Source organism: Erinaceus europaeus, chromosome 8, assembly GCF_950295315.1.
Source record: "Erinaceus europaeus chromosome 8, mEriEur2.1, whole genome shotgun sequence".
Taxonomy (NCBI): Eukaryota; Metazoa; Chordata; class Mammalia; order Eulipotyphla; family Erinaceidae; genus Erinaceus; species Erinaceus europaeus.
In genome coordinates, this window is record NC_080169.1 from 5,900,360 (window position 1) to 5,918,329 (window position 17,970).

The 17,970-nt window shown below is 38.2% G+C and overlaps 1 protein-coding gene across 1 annotated transcript in view; it reads right to left on the minus strand.

Moving 5' to 3' along the window:
- The window catches only part of POU6F2 (POU class 6 homeobox 2), a 591,094-nt gene extending 573,429 nt beyond the window's left edge, over window positions 1–17,665 (minus strand). Inside the window, exon 1 of the mRNA XM_060195767.1 lies at window positions 17,570–17,665. Coding sequence (XP_060051750.1) covers window positions 17,570–17,632 — 63 coding nt within the window. The 5' untranslated portion in view covers window positions 17,633–17,665. The remainder of the gene's footprint in view (window positions 1–17,569) is intronic.
- Window positions 17,666–17,970: the final 305 nt, after the last annotated feature.

Sequence of the window (17,970 nt, forward strand, 5' to 3'; positions counted from 1 at the left end):
CACTAGTCCTCTGTTTCATTGTTTTCTAGACCACTATGCAGTGCTGAAATATAGCAGATAATAATGATCTATTATAGTTTTTACATGGGAAAATGTATGTCATGGGACATTAGGCGAGAAGAAGAAAAAAGGATATAAATAATAGATACTTCTCTTTAAAAAAAAAAAACTCCACCTTTATCAAGAGGTGGTACTTAGAAGAATACTCTACAGAAGAAGCATCTAGAAACTTATTTCAACTTTGTAATTTTGTACATGAATCAGGATTGACACCCTGACCTTCAAAATCATTAGGTCATATTCCAGCTCTGCCAGCTATGCTCTTAGGCCACCTGCTCAGTTATCCAATTAGTAAACTGAAGGATACTAGCAAATAGCAGTACCTATCTCACAGATGTGTACTAAGGACTGCATTATGCTTTTAAAATAGCTGACACCCAAGAAGTAACCATTTGATTGGTAGACCATTACTAGTGTTGCTTTTCTTAGATGATTAAACAGCTAGCCCTGTTTGAGATGGAAACTATTATTAAACATTATCTCACATCTTTAACAAAGCTTATGATATTTTTCACTGAATGAATACACATCCTAACACCACCAAACTAAATTCTCTCCATACATCTCCCATAGTTTATTCTATGTTAGAAAAAAGAGGGTTGCTTTATTTAATCTTCATGTTGCACTTTTTGTTGTTTAAATGGATATTCATTCAATTTAAGCAGTAGCATAATGGTTGTGCAAAAGACTTTAATGCCTGAGGCTCTGAGTTCCCAGGTTCAACCCCAGGCACCAGCAAAAGCTGTATTTCAACAGAGCTCTGTTACAGACAAGCAAACAACAAAACTTTGAGAGGCACTAGGATGGAATATATTAGAATTACCTGGAAAACCTGCTTAAAATACTAGTACTCAGTCCAGGCAAATTAAATCATAATTTCAGGAGTGTTGTCTTACAAATCAGCAGAATTTTTTTTAACTCCTCCGGTGATTCTATAAGGTATCCTGACATCAGAACTAGCACATAGCAAAAGTCTTACTCATAAGACTGACTCCTAGGGAGTCGGGCTGTAGCGCAGCGGGTTAAGCACAGGTGGCACAAAGTGCAGGGGCTAATGTAAGGATCCCATTTTGAGCCCTGGCTCCCCACCTGCAGGGGAGTCGCTTCACAGGTGGTGAAGCAGGTCTGCAGGTGTCTATCTTTCTCTCCCCCTCTCTGTCTTCCCCTCCCCTCTCCATTTCTCTCTGTTCTATCCAACAACGACGACATCAATAATAACTACAACAATAAAACAACAAGGGCAACAAAAAGGGAATAAATTTAAAAAAAAAGACTGACTCCTTAGAAGGAATGTCAAACCCACTTCTATTCAATAGATCTGGCTATAAATATAACCTTTCTGAGTCAGTTTCTGCTTCCATAAAATGGGAATAATGATTTTTTACAATTTCTCAGGTCATAAGTTTATATAAGAACATTACTATCTAATATGCATTCTACAAGGTGTTTTTTTATGTTTTTTTTCAATTTATTTATTTTGGCAAGAGATAGAGGGGGAAGAGGAAGATGATACGATAGGATAGAACAGGACAGGACAGGACAGGACAGGACAGGACAGGGAGGGACACCTGCAGCACTGTTTCGCTACCTGAATGTGTGGACCAGGAGCTTGAGCCCAGGTCCTTGTGAACTAGAATTTGTGTACTGAAGCCCAGTCCCTCCAATGTGCTCTTAAGACCCTGGTTTGAGTTCAGTTTAAGGAAGTCCACCACTTTTAAATTTGCAAATGATTTGCTAGCAATTCTTATCAAGGTTATTGTAGGGAAGATATATGTTCACCCAATGCCCATAAATCTGATGCTGAGAATCTGTCCAGTGCCGTGGTCAGTTCACATTTCTACTTCCACGCAAACAGACTTGCTTCTCCCCGTTTTAGTTTGTTCTTAGCACATCTCAAGTGATGTGGTGAAGAGAAATGAGAAGAAATGCATCTTAAAAGACATGTAAATGTGATTTTTTAACCTTTCCTTAAATATTTAAATGTGTTTATTGTATCTCCCTTGCCAATGCCCTAAATTAGTTGAATCCAAGGGCTGCATCTAATTACTTTTGATTCAGCCTTTCTCCTGACAGCATTATTTAACCTGTGAATCATGGTTGAAGGATTGGTCTGACAATATGAAATATAGAAAACAGAAATTTAACTGACATTAATCACCGTGAATTTCTCCTGGTCTCTTTTTCACTAATCTAGGTATGCTAACTGAATCATATACTGGGAACATAGATCTTTGTCAATTATCTGAATAAATAACATTGAGGTCTGTAAAAGAAAACAAGTTATGTATTTTGTTCAGTTGAGTCGGTGGCATGGAACAGAGGATTTAAAGCCATAAAGTACCTGAGAATAGGGCTCTTATATAATTATTTATTCTTACTTCTTTGTTACTGTATGTAGCATATTATGAGCTCTATTGCCATTTTAATTGGTTTGTCTCTTCGATATATAAATGACAAATATCTTCTCTTGTAGCATACATCTATGTTTCATTTTTAATATGACACCTCATCATCTCTTAGGAGACACTAGTTAGAAAGGTTTTAATATAACACCACATCATCTCTTAGGAGACACTAGTTAGAAAGGTTTTTGTTTTGTGTTTGTAACATAAATCCCATTTGGACAATTCCATAATTTTTTATGCCGAGAAAAATGAAGCATCTCTATTTATTATTCCATTGCAAAGGCTACCAATTTTTTGAAGTTAGATGATCATCAAAAATGAATTGATGGGGAGTTGGGCGGTAACGCAGCGGGTTAAGCACACGTGGCGCAAAGCACAAGGACCAGCATAAGGATCCCTGTTCCACCCCCTGGCGCCCCACCTTCAGGGAGTCACTTCATAAGCAGTCAGTCTTTCTCTCCCCCTCTCTGTCTTCCTCTCCTCTCTCGATTTCTCTCTGTCCTATCCAACAGCAATGATAACAATAATAATAACAATAAAGAACAAGGACAACAAAAGGGGGGAAAATAGCCTCCAGGAGTAGTGGATTGGTAGTTCAGGCACTGAACCCCAGCCATAATCCTGGAGGCAAAAAAAAAAAAAATCTATTTGATCACAGTAGAAGAAAGCAAGCAGTCCTCACTGATAGGTTTCAACACTTGTAGAAGTAGCTATAGAATGAAAGCACATTGAAAACAAAGTTGTCCTTGCTGTACAAGGAAATAATCACAGTAATTATCTCTTTGCAAATACAGTTATCAGGTGTATATTCATAAGCATCTTGATTTTTAGAAATTGCAAAGTACTTTTCTTTTTTTTTTTTTTTCCTTTTGGCCACCATGGTTATTACTGAGACTAGATGCTTGCACAACCCCATCCCTCCTGGGGGCCATCTGTTTGTTTATTTTTCTCTTTTTTTTTTCTTTTATATAGACTATGAGGGACAGAGAGATAGGAAGAAAGAGGAAAAAAAAAAAAAGGAAGGAAGAAATAAGGAGGCACCACAATACTGCTCTACGACTTACGAAGTTTCACCTCTATAAGTGCTTCCCTTTGCTGACTAGGGGCTTGAACCCAGGTCTTCACACATGGTGACACTCACCAGGTGAGCCACCTCCCATCCTCCACAAAGTATGTTTTTTAACTCCCTTGAAAAAATTAGTTGGTGGCAGAGGAAAAGCATCACAAACAATGAAGCAGAGCTGCAGGTGTCTCTCTCTCTCTCACCCCCCCTTCCTTCTCAATTTCTCTCTGTTTCTATCCAAAATAAATTAATAAAATATTTTTTTAAAAAAATTAGTTGAAACAGATGGGTGACTGAGTAAATTTTGGAATATTTATGGAATACTACACAGCTATTAAAAATGGGGAATTCACCTTCTTCACTTCATCTTGGACGGAGCTTAAAATATCATGTGACATGGAAAACTGAGAAATGTTATGCACGTACAAACTGTTGTATTAACTGTTGACCATAAAACATTAACTCCCAATAAAGAAATTAAAAAATAAAATAAAATGTGTTGGGAAACAAAAAAGGAAAAAGAAAAATATCCGCTTTTGATCAAAATAAATTCAAACTGTAAGTCAATATAGTTTATTGACTATAATAATCCTTCTTCCTTAGAGTCATAATAAAACTGTGAGCTTTAAAAACAAACAAATAAAAAAAAAAAACGGAGAAATGTTACCCATGTACCAAGTAGTAGATTTAACTGTTGACTGTAAACCATTAAACCCCCCCCATAAAGAAAAATAAATTATTGAGGTGAAAAAGACTTTAAAGAACCTAGAATATGGGGCAGTCCCCACTGGGCGGTGGCGCAGCAGGTTAAGCGCACGTGGGCAAAGCGCAAGGACCCGCATGAGGATCCCAGTTCGAGCTGCCGGTCCCCCACCTGCAGGGGCGTCATTTCACAGGTGGTGAAGCAGGTCTGCAGGTATCTGTCTTTCTCTCCCCATCTCTGTCTTCCCCTCCTCTCTCCATTTCTCTCTGCCTTATCCAACAACAACAACAACAACAGCTATGACAACAATAACAGTAACAACTACAGCAAGGGCAACAAAATGGGAAAAATAACCACCAGAAGCAGTGGATTGATAGAGCTGGCACTGAGCCCCAGTGACAACCCTGGAGGCAAAAAAAAAAAAAAAAAAAAGAACCTAGAATTAGAGATGATGCTTTGGGACCTTGGAATTCAAGCCCATTGTTTAGTGGATGTCAATATCATGAACAATCTAAGCTAATGCTCAGTATTCCTAAATGGAAATGTGTTGTGCACCAAAAAACACCATCAATTAGACATCAAAGTCATCCCAGCAGAAAGACAAAATGCTTCACATGGAATGTCTGACAAAAAAAAAAAGTGGGCAGGATCTAGGAAGGATTTATACAAAAAAAAAAAAAAAAAGAAAATACAGGGAGCCCAAATTATGGCAGAATCATCTAGACGGACTGCTGATAAAGTGAAGACTGCTTCAAATGTTCCCTGGCACTAGAGTGTTCATGGAAATGAGGATCTGGAGAATGAGAGCAAATGTGCGTCTACATCAGACTAGCAAAGAAAGAGGCAAGATCTGTGCCCCGGCGGATACAATTAGGGTGTTAATGGAAACACTGGATCCAGAAAAAATGTTCCTTTTGTTTCAAATGTAGTGGATTTTGGTCCAGGTGACTGGCCAAGTTCTTAGGTAAAGGGAGTCGGGGGAATATGGGATAATTCTGAATTAAGATCAAATACATTGCTCAACAGTCAGCAAGAATGTTGCTAGGAGAAAGGAAGAAAGAAAGAAAGAAAGAAAGAAAGAAAGAAAGAAAGAAAGAAAGAAAGAAAGAAAGAAAGAAAGAAAGAGAGAAAGGAGGAAGGGAGGAAGAGGGAAAGGAGGAAGGGAGGAAGGGAGGAAGGGAGGAAGGGAGGAAGGAAGGAAGCACATTAAGTGAGATCAGCCAGAAAGAGAAGAATGAAGAGGCAATGATCTCACTCATAGACAGAAGGTGAGAAATAAGAACAGAAGAAAATCACAAAGCAGAATTTGGACTGGAGTTGGTGTTCTGAACCAAAGTAAAGGACTCTGGGCTGGGGCTGGGGCTGGGGCAGGGGCAGTGGGCGGGGGGGGGGGGGGGGGGGGCGTCGGTGGTAAAAGAGGGTTCAGGTCCTGGAACATGATGGCAGAGGAAGATCAAGGGGAGTTACGTGGAAAACTGAGGAATGTTACACCTGTACCAACTCCTGTATTTTACTATCAACTGTAAATAATAAATTCCCCCAGTAAAGAAAAAAAAAGTCAGTTGATAGGAAAAACATTTAATTAAGTGCTTATCATGAGTTTTTTATTTAAAGTGAAACAAAGGCATAAAGTACTTCTAGACTGCTAAGCACTGAACAACCAAGTATTCCAAAAGTATGTGTGTTTAAACATTGGACAATCTCAGTTTTATGATAACTCTAAATTCTGTATTCCTTTGAAATCTAAAAACAGGCAAAGCATTCAAGTAAAGCAAAGCATCTGGGTGAGAGTGGATAGCATAATGGTTATGCAAAGAGACTCTCATGCCTGAGGCTCCAAAGTCCCAGGTTCAATCCCCTGCACCACCATAAGCCAGAGCTAGAACAGTGCTCTAGTAAAAAGAAAAAAAGAAAGGGAAATAAGAAAGAAAAGAAAAAGCATCTACTGAAAAATGATTTGGATGAGGATGGCTTCAGTATTGGAGGCGGCTTAGCAAATAGAGGGCTGGACTCAGATATGTTGGGTCTTGTGTTCCATTTGTAGCACCCTGTGTGCTGAAAGGAAGCAGTGCTCAGATGTCAATTAAAACAATAATAATAACTTTTATTTTTAACACACAAGTTGTTTTCTTTGAAATTTCATTTATTCCTTTATTGAACAAAGAAAGAGAAACTGAGATGGAAGGAGGAGGTAGAGAGGGAAGAAGAGAGATGCCTGCAGCACTGCTTCATTGCTCATGAAGCTTCTGCCCTACAAGCCAGGGCCAGGGGCTAGAACCCAGGTTTTTGCACATGGGACATGTTTGCTCCGCGGGTATACCATCACACATAATTATACTCATAAGTATACACATAAGTATACTCACACATAATTATTTAGTTCCTGTATTTCGTGTTGACGTTTTGTCAGGAAAAGAATATGTTTGTTTTGGATTTGAGTAATAAAGTTATTCTCTGGGTTCCCGGAAACTTTTGAATGTCACTGCAAACACCTTTTAGATTAACAACAGTTTCTAATTTCTATACAAAGAAATACACCTAAGGATATGTTAAGAACTCACTCGGTTAAAGAATGATTTGAAACAGAGAAAAATGAATACAGCAGTGATGCATATTTTAGGCCCTTCTTAACTCCATCTGTTGTTAAGAACTAAGAGAGTTTTTCAAAATTTGGGGTTCTTCTATCACAACCAAATTTCCACAGGAAGGAAAAAAATTTCTTATTTTTCCCAAATTCTGACCTGCAGCCCTTCATGCCACAATCATCACTTCTGTCTACCATTCAGCCAGCATCTTGTCAAATCTGGCTGCAAGATTAAGTTTCCTGATGCAGAATCCAATATTGTAACCCTAAGGATATAAGATCCAAGCCTGAACATTCTCCATATCTCTCTCTCTCTCTCTCTCTCTCTCTGTGTTTTAAGGTTAAAATTGTTTCAGTCCGCAGACTACAGTGTGCCTGACCATAATGATAAATCATTGAGACTGACACTAAGTGAAATGAGTTTGATGTTCTTGACTTGATTCTTGCACATTAAGCAGTATTTTAAATTTGTGCCAACTCTCAACCCTTTCTTCCAAAGAATGGAAGGACCTTGCTTTCTTGCATTATCTAAATCTTGCAAAATGAACAAAACTGACCTGCGTGGCCACATTGTGTTGCTGGGCCCCGTTCTTGTCTGTGTATAGACCTTCAGTTTTGGAGGAATGCAACTAAAGGTCTAAAAAATATCTTTTTCTCAGAAATATTTAATATCAGTTTCTGAAATGTTTGCTTCTATGTTGGTGTACTAGTACTCAGTCTCACTCCCCACAAACAAGCATGTCATTTCAAAAGATGTTTGTGACATCTGAACTTATTACTAAACTCTCTACAAATAATGAATTTTGCTCTTTTATTTCTTCCCTTTTTTCTTTTTTAAACTTTTTTATTATCTTTATTTATTGGACAAAGACATCCAGAAATCAAGAAGGTTGAGGGAAAGAGACAGACACCTGCAGCCCTGCTTCACCACTTGCAAAGCTTTTCCCCTGCAGGTGGGGACTGGGAGCTCAAACCTGGGTCTTTTTGTAATGTAACATGTGCACTCAACCAGGTGCGCCACCACCTGGCCCTATTCCTTCTTTTTTCTGAAGAAGAGGCCAGAGAATAAACTCAGGGCCTGTGCATATATAATAGCAGGCAGTCTCCCAGGCCCAATTTTTAAAAAGTGGATTCTTTTAGAGAGCAAAAGGAAAGAGGAGAAACACCTCAGCATCACATTGCCATCTGTGGAGCTCCCCCAGTGACATCCATGGTGTTCCCATGTGGTGCTCCCATCTGGTTTGAACTCGGGATCTCCTGCATGGTGAGGCCAGGTGAAATGGCTCCTTGTCTCAAATGTCTGTTCTTTCAAAAAGATTTTTTTTCCTGCGGGGGCTCGGTGCCTTCACCGCGAATCCACAGCTCCTGGAGGCTTTTTTTTTCCCTCTTTTTGTTGCCTTTGTTGTTTTATTGTTGTTGTGGTTATTATTATTGTTATTGATGTCATTGTTGGATAAGACAGAGAGAAATGGAGAGAGGAGAGGAAGACAGAGAGGGGGAGAGAAAGATAGACACCTGCAGACCTGCTTCACCGCTTGTAAGGTGACATCCCTCCCCCCCCCCCAAGGTGGGGAGCTGGGAACTCGAATCTGCATCCTTAGTCTAGTCCTTGTGCTTTGCGCCATGTGCGCTTAACCCTCTGTGCTACCGCCCAACCCCTAAGCGTGCTTGTTTTTCTAAACATTTATCAGAACTCAGGAAAAAAATTCTTTTTGAAAGAACAGACAAGGGGTGGGGTTTGAACCTGGGACTTTGGAGCCTCAGGCATGAGAGTCTCTTTGCATAACCATTATGCTACCTACCTACCAACTGCTTCTGCAGTTTTAGTATTTTTGTTAAGTAAATTCGTAAGTTTACTTTAACTCACTGAGTAATTTTCAATCACACAGATAAGCAGCAAAATAATGCTTTAAGACAGGGCAAATAAACTTAAAAAACAAAGCTATGAGGGGGGAAAATCGCAATGCTTGTGCCTTAGAACATGAATTTCAGGAGCTTCAGTGGCGCAATCAGTCAGCATGCGGTACTCACAACAGAACATTAATTTCAAATTTTAGACACTCCTTGTTTTTGGAAGTATTTTTTTCTTCAAGAGTAATTGGACAACATCGCAGCCTTACTAAAATAGATCTTTCTGGAGGTTAATATGATGTTGATTCTGCATATTTTACAACTTTCAAGTTTCATGAATAGCTAGGAACTAATTTTAGTAGAATGCCTGAATCCCTAACATGTGCAAGCTTCAACAGTCAGCTATTTAGGGAGCACCTGGTCAAGCACACAGATCGCCGAACGCGATCACCGAACTCGGAGGATGCTTGTTCCTCACCTTACAGGGGGAACACGTCACGAGCGGTGAAGCAGGTCTGCAGGTGTCTATAAGTCCCAGGTTCAAACCCCACCCCTTGCACCACCATAAGCTGCTGAGCAGTGCAAAAAACAAAAAAAAACCTAACTACAGAAGTGTGCTTTAGGTATTATCTCTCTCTCTCCAGTATCTTTTGCTGTCTGGCAGTCCGAAAGGATTCACTTCTCACATCCAACTCACCAAACAGATTCTAGATTGCAGGGCGAAAGTTTGTGGAGAAATGGCAGCGAAGGAAGAAAACAAAATACCAGTGGTGGTGCATTGGATGGTAGTGCAGCGGGTTAAGCGCACTTGGCGTGAAGTGTAAGAATTGGCTTAAGGATCCTGGTTCGAGCTCCCCACAACCCCGTTTGGCAGTGAAGCAGCAGGTCTCCAGGTGTCTGTCTTTCTCTCCCCCTCTGTCTTCCCCTCCTCTCTCCATTTCTCTCTGTCCTATCCAACAACAATGACATCAATAACAATAATAATAATAACCACAACAATGATAAAACAACAAGGGCAACAAAAGGGGGAAAAAATAGCATTCGTGCGTGGTGCAGGCACCAAGCCCCAGCAATAACCCTGGAGGAAAAACAAAAAAACACCAGTGTTTGCTTAACTATCATTCAAGTTGTCAACATAATGATTTGCATTCTTGACATTAGGAAGTAAACTGGAAAATGTGGGTGCCTCTTCACCTGCAAAACTATATCTTCCAGGGGAAAAACTAAAAAGAGTTAAAAATTTGAATATTCTGTTAATTTTCCTTTTTTTTTTTTCTTCTTATTCTTAGGATTAGAAAAATACTGCTGGGAGTCAGGCGGTAGAGCAGTAGATTAAGTGCACGTGGCGCAAAACGCAAGGACCTGCATAAGGATCTCGGTTCAAACCCCCTGCTCCCCAGCTGCAGGGGAGCCGCTTCACAAGTGGTGAAGCAGATCTGCAGATGTCTATCTTTCTCACCCTCTCTGGTCTTCCCCTCCTCTCTCCATTTCTCTCTGTCCTATCCAACCATGACTACAGCAATAAAATAATAAGGGCAACAAAAGGGAATAAATAAATATAAAAAATATTTTTAAAAACCATTAAAAAAACAAATACAGCTGAAGAGACTAGAGCTGCAGTTCACCCAGAATCAGTATCAAGTATTAAAAGCTGATCTCTTGCCTTTCAAAGAATCTTTCATATCACGGGGCTTATAAAAGCTAGTGAAGAAACAAAAGCTATTTCCAAAGCCAGTTTGGCTTCAAAAATAAACTAAGTTACCTTTAATATAAATAAACAGGAATGCTTGCATATTTTTAAACACCATGGTTTCAGATTTAGGAGAAGAGTTAGCCCTGAAATACTAACATAATCAGCTAAGTACACAAACTAATGCAGGTACGTGTTAAATGAGAAATGATTTTATCATATGAAACTAAGACAATTTGCATTATAATCAGTTAACGTAGTAGAACTGGGAAGAACAAATATAAATAAGAGAAAAAATGATCACTACTAAGATGCAATGACAGTCTCTCAACCCATCTTCAATCTAAGATTTATAAGGAAGTTATAAAAAGCAAAATGGGTGTAAATGTTTATTTCGGTTTTCTACTAGCTAAAAACAATATAGATCCACAGAGTAATTAATGTGATGCGTGATACTCGAGCAAGATTTGTCTCAAAAACTTACTTTATGACACATGTATTTTGCATGCCAAAAAAAAAAAGAAAAAGAAGGAAGGAAGAGAAGAAATCTACTGTCGTTTTGCAATTAATTGTTCAAGTACAAGTGGGAATTTGGCTACAAAATGCAAATCAATTAAAATGTTTTGTCACTTGGACTTTCTGTTCGTGTTCACATTACAGTTGATATTAATATCTTTACATAGTTTATTCCAGATTGATATTTTTATATTTGCATTTCATTTCATTTTACTGTCTATGCAAGCAGGCATGAGAAGCAATCAATAGTTTGTAAAATGTCACAATGTGCTTAAAAGTAGTTTTTTCAATATTTGATGGCATGTTCACTAAATTCAGATTTTTAGTAAATAGAAAAGGAAAAAATATGGTTTGAACTGTTTGACAAATGTAATTTAAATAGCAAAGAAACGGTCAAAGGGAGAATACATTTCTTCACTCATCGCCATAACAAGTACTGTACATTTTACAAGCAGAAAACATATCACGTACAAACTCATATTTGAGTGTTTTATAAAGCTCTTTCTATGACAGGGATATAAACACAAAGACTTAAGTCTGTAAACACTGAAAATAATATTTGAGGGCTTGGGAAATGGCATAATGGTTCTGCAAAAGACTTTCATGTCTGTGACTCTGAGTTCCCAGGCTCAATCCCCAGGCACAACCATAAGCCAGAGCTAAGTGATACTCTGGTCTCTCTCTCTCTCTCTCTCTCTCCATATATATCATTAAAATTAATAAATAATATCAATGAAAGGGAAGTGAATCTGGAAAACACCAGACGGAGCCAGGCACAGTTTCACTTATCTGAGAGAGAAAAGGAAAAAAAGAAAGACTCTGGAAGTAGTAAGAAAGGGTGAACTAGAAAGGGTGTGAAGGCAGGACAGTTAAAAAAAATGAAGGAAAAAAAACATAGATATAGAATACAGGCAGATAGGTAGGTAGATAGATAGATAGATAGATAGATAGATAGATAGATAGATAGATAGAAAATCAGCCCGTATTGGTGACCTTGGGAGAAATACTAGTTTCCAGTGGAGGGGATGGGACACAGAACTCTGGTTGTAGGGACTATATGGAATTATACCCCTATGACCTTACAATTTCGTAAATCAATATTAAATCTCTAATAAAAAAATAATGTTTTTTTCTGGTTGTCCCTTTATTTTATGATTTTCAAAAACTTTTACATAGTGATTTAATATTGATTTATAAAAGTATCAAATAACAGGGGTATAATTCCACACCTTTCCCACCACCAGAGTTCTGTGTCCCCATTCCCTCTATTAGAAACTGTATTAATGCTCCCAAGATCACAGATAAGGGGAGTTGGGCGGTGGCACAGCAGGTTAGTGCATGTGATGCAAAGCACAAGGACCGGCATAAGGATCCCGGTTTGAGCCCCCAGCTCCCCACCTGCAGGGGAGTTAGTGCACATGATGCAAAGCACAAGGACCGGCATAAGGATCTCGGTTTGAGCCCCCAGCTCCCCACCTGCAGGGGAGTCGCTTCACAGGCGGTGAAGCAGGTCTGCAGGTGTCTATCTTTCTCTCTCCCTCTCTGTCTTCCCCTCCTCTCTCCATTTCTCTCTGTCCTGTCCAACAACAACGACATCAATAACAACAACAATAATAATAACCACAAGAATGTTAAACAACAAGGGCAACAATAGGGAAAATAAAGAAATAAATATAAAAAAAGAGAAAAAAGTAGGTAAAATATTTTTTTAAAAAGGATCACAGATAAGGGTTAACTATTATTTCTGTAAGTGTCTAATCTATATTTATATATATTTGCCCATGTTTTCCTATGGTCCTGCCTTATTTTCTTTCTAAGTCACACCTTACCTTACTACTTCTGAGTGTCCCTCTTTTTTTTTTTTTTTTCTCTTCTCTGTCTGGGTCCTGATGGAGGGAATTAGAGTCCAGAGCCCTCTGGTCATCTTCCCCTAACATTTACCCCTCTGGGTGTATGGACCAAAATTCTTTTCTGGGTGTATGGACCAAAATTCTTTATGGGGTGTAGAATATGGAAGGTCTGGCTTCTGTAATTGCTTCTCTGCTGGACATGTGCGCTGGCAGATTGATCCATACTCCCAGCCTGTTTCTATCTTTCCTTAGTGAATAATCATTTTAGAAAGAATACTATATTTGAATAGTAAAGAGCAAAAATTTCGTTAGTCTGTCTTAGAAGTAAAAGAGAAATTTCAGTGCCAGGTTGTATGTGCTAGCTGCATAGTATTCTTATTGACACTGCGGTATTATAACTACGCTAAGAGTTGAACTTTACAGGACAAAATTGGTTTAACAATGTAGATACCTGCTCAGGAAGAATATTGCATTCAATTAAAAATGTTAATAGTAACAAAAACTGAGTTCATCAGACAGACTATAAAAGCTAACATTCACCTTTCCTCTAAGCGTCAATAGCAGACTGAACATAGTGTTGAGGTCAGAAAGGAACTGCACAGTACACATTCAGTTTTGGTGAGTCACATCCAAAAGGAACAAACACTAATATTAGTTTGTATTCAATAGGAAAAATCATTAACTGGCTTTATATTCTTAATATAGTGGATGATGTACTTCTAATACGCTGAAAAGATTCTTAACTCTATAAAAATAGTAAGTGTTCAAACTCCAAAATACATAGGTTTGTTGAATCAATATGCCAATTACAAAAAAAAAAATCACCTTGAGTATGCCCTAGCACACTGCTCCTAAAGTTATACTAAAGGCTTTTCTGAAGCAGAGGAGAAAGAGGCATGTGTCTAAAAATCTTTTCTATATTAGATCAACAAAATCTTCAGTGTGTCTTCCAATCTTCATCTGAGAACACATGCTCTGAGATATCATTAAGGAAAGGTACCACACCCCCTTCTGAGCTCTTAAGTTATCATACACCCCTTCTGAGCTCTAAGCACGTAGGCTGTGCCTGGTCTCAAGCACCTGCATAAGCTTTCTAATATACCACTTTCAAACACTCTAAATTGTCTGAATCTGCCTTGGAAAAGATGACCCGTTTTGCTCGTAAGGAAAACTGAAAAAAGCTTTTGACTGTACTTCTAATGCCACTAGACTTGGTTTCTTTATATAGCCCAGCTATATCTCTCCATGCCAGGAAAACTTTTAGATATGCTTGAAAACAGTCTAACTGTCCTCTATTTGTTTTTATTAACAGCCAACTTCATATCCTCTGTTCTATAATATTTGCACAAGTCAGAACCCAGAAACTTACAGCCAGCCCAGACCCTCAGCTCTGTGTATCAAGTTGGCAGACTGGCCAAGGGTCCTCTGGGGACAGCAATGCCAAAAGGAGGCTTGGACACAGTGAACCATCTGCACAAAGATGAGAATAAAAAAAAAATTAGATCTGTAATACTGACAAAATAATCTATTACTCACAATCTCAGGCTTGTAAAAAGAAAACATTCAATGGCAATGAGAGGTTGTAAGTTTGAGTCTTCGTTTTTTGAGTGATAATCAAATCCGGTGCTCAGAACCAGATTAACTCTTTTGTTTGAATTGATCTGGAAAAAAAAAATCATTTGAAGGTAAAATTCATCCTGTATTTCAGAGGATTTGGAAATTTGCTCCTGATAGCAATCAAACATCTAATTTGATTTTTAAAAAACAAAGCAACCTGATGAATAAACCAAGTTTCTTTCTCCTGACATAGCAGGCAAGATTGCTTAATTACCTGCAAGGGGAGAGGATTCCTCAGGGGAAGGTGCTTATGAGCAATATCTGCTCTGTGAAGGCAGTGCCTGCCCCTGAGCTGGGACACAGTGAAGTCTGTTCTCCAGTGGAAGCCAAGGATCACTTGAACATGGAGATGAAGGGAAAAAAAAAATCTAAAGATCATATTCCATGGAAATCTTTCAATACTCACCATGGAAAATACAATTAAAAAATTAGTTATTAGCTCCTTCAACTCAAAGTCATCTAGGAACACGACTCAGATCAGATAAAAAAACAAAAAGACAAAATAATGATTATGCCAATATTCATTTGAGGAAGAACACACACAAACATTTGCATTTTCTTAGGCCACTGTTTGCACATGCTGAGTGGATATGAAATGATGTTGAAATCAAGTCCTAAAAATGAACTCTGTTTTATACTTATGAGTGATAGCAAAGGAATAAAAATTATCTTCATGCTTTGTCATTCTTAGATGTAATTTGAGTCAATATTTTTATCTGCATGATAATAACTAAAAGGAAATAATTTCCAACCTTTTGTCACCATTCTCTTTATAGAAAGCTATGGGTAATGAGTTCAATTTAACAAGTCGTCTGGTGTTTATATTATGGTTATGGGCAATATGCTATTTCATTCCTATAAAATATCTAGTGTCCAGTTTAAAATGAGCATTTCAGTTTGCATAGTTTAATACTGAAAACTTTACAACCTTCAGAACTATTATTTCTAATATCTGCTACTATGGAATATGTAAAGTTTTTTTTAAAAAAAGAATACTTGATGAAAATGAAGTGTTTGGAAATAGGAGGTTACTTGAATGCAACCGTTCACAAAGAATTACTAAGAAGTCATGACTATGCTTGGCTCCTGAACTTACAGGGACTTTAAAAATTACTTAGAGTACACACAGAACACAGAACTATGTCATAATAACAACCAGCTTTAAACTCTACCAAATTGGAAGTTAAGCCTTGTATCAATGCAGGATAGACTGGTTCATTTTTAACAGTATGTAACAAACCTTTTAAATGCATATACCTGTGCTGTTATTTCCAATAAACAAAACTAACTAACAAAATAAGCATATATTCCTACCCCCTCTCCAAATTTTTTTCTCTAAGAAGGTAAATGCACGTAAGAGGAATTCCTATTTTTTTTCTTTGGTACTGGCACAATAATTTTACATGGCATTAAAGTCATGCAAAGATATATGGGAGAGAGAACATGTTAGCAACCTCAGAAAAGTTTTATTAAGGAGGGCAAAACTATTCCCAGGAACTCGTTTTATTTATACAAAAAAAACAGTCAATTATTTCAACAGGCACTTTTAAACCTCATACACTACAACAACGTTTGCTTTAGATCATGCGTCTACTTGTTCATCAGTGGACGCTTACACTGAAGTGGTATATCAAGTCAGCCTTTACACACCTCCCTTTGGTACACATATGCCTCAATACATACATGCAACTTTTACTTTATACTACTTTATGGTAGTAGAACAAAAGCCCACTTGGAAGTTTTAGAAATAATATCGTTCTATAGAAACATGTATCGACTGCTTTTAAAATAATGTGAGTATCTGGAAACATGGTATTCTATAGCTAACATTTTCCGTCTGGAAATACATTATGAAGTCCACTGGTATTAGTAGTTAACCATGTGCTTTCAGAACCAGAAAGTACATTGACATAATTTTGCTGAAAAGAGAGTAAGATGGCCCAATTTCTACCCTGTAGTTAACATACAACAACAACAAAGTCTGTCATCATCTTCCCGGCTAGTTCTGATTAGAAAGCGTGCAAAAAACTTTTAGGAGTTTGTCAATCTGCATAATCATATTCTGATACATGAGTTAACAGTTCATACATAAGCATACTTCACTTAGAAAAATTTTGGTCAAAATATATTACAAAAAAAAATGAAATGAAACCACACGTATCCCTTTTTTTCCTTGCCCCACCCCCCATCATAGTCAGAAAAATCACCTTTCCTTTGCAGCAAGCTACTATCATTCCTTTTACCTCTTCAGTTATTTGAAGGCAAATGAAAATACAAGGAACCCTCTTCTGATTTAGCTTACTACACAGACATTTACACACAAACACAAACTACCAATTTCAAATTTCAAAGAAAGCTCCAAATAGAAAAAAAAAAGCAAGACTCACTGACCCATTTGGAAGACAAAGACGACAGAACAGGAAAGCTCTAAACATCAGCTTGTGAGGCCTCTGAGAGATATTCTTCTGGCATTTCATCACAGCAGCCCCAGACCAGTTCACCTCCCTGGATACAGGGAGGAGGAACTAAATAGAGCTGTTTATTAAAGCTGTTGTGCTGGATTGCATTAGGAAACGGAGCAGACCACCTGGACCTTTCAGATTGTGGCAGTGTTTAATTTGCAGCCGGCCCCTCTGCAGCAGTCAACACCACTACCACGTTTACGAGACTCAATCACACATTATCTGGATTAGAAGTAAAGGCACCTGTTTCCATTTTATTTCTATCTTCCGTATAGAGATTAAGAGAGGAAGAAAGAGAATAAGAATATAACTGTAATAAAAATATTGAGCAGAAGCAGAAAAAAATTTTTAACTATTACACAGAAAACATAATGCCTGTTCTCATCTTACACTTTATTTCTGTCAGAGATCACAATCTCAATAGAAAATAAATCCCTAAACAGAGATTTTTAAAGCACTCAGACCAAATTAGAAATTAAATCTTTTTTTTTTCCTTTTCTTTTCTTTTCTTTTCTTTTCTTTTCCTTTCTATGATTTTTCTGTTGTTTTAGTTTTTGTTTGGAAGCATCGGATGGAAGTTTGCAGCTGGGGTTTCCTGATTAGATTTAATGGGAGACTTTCTGCCTTTCACACTTTCAGCACTATACTGGCAGGTAGCTGAAGATACAGATAGAAAGATGGTACTGTAAATATGAGTTATGTGAATCATATGGTGAGACCCTTGTGGAAAAGGGGGGGGGGGGAGTTGAGAAATGGCTGACTCCATACCTGACCAATTACAGCTTGCTTGGTCCCCGTGTCCTGCTGGGCTGGGAGATCGCAATCCATCATATGTTGTCTTTGAAAAGGAGAATGGGGGTTTCTGGCATGCGTCTGTCAATCAACTTCTGCACTCACAACCATCACCAAAAGCAAGGGGGGGAAAAAGTCAAGCTGCTCCACCAAATAGGATGAAACTGTCATGTGACCTCCGGCAGACAAGCGCACACACACACACACACACACACACACACACGCACGCACGCACGCACGCACGCACATCCACTACCTCCATAAAGCGCAAGAATTTTCTGTAGATATGAAATGACATTGACAAATATCCAATACCAAGTAAATAAAGTGAGACAAACAGCTACTCACCAAAGACAAAAACATTGGCTGTGATCTTC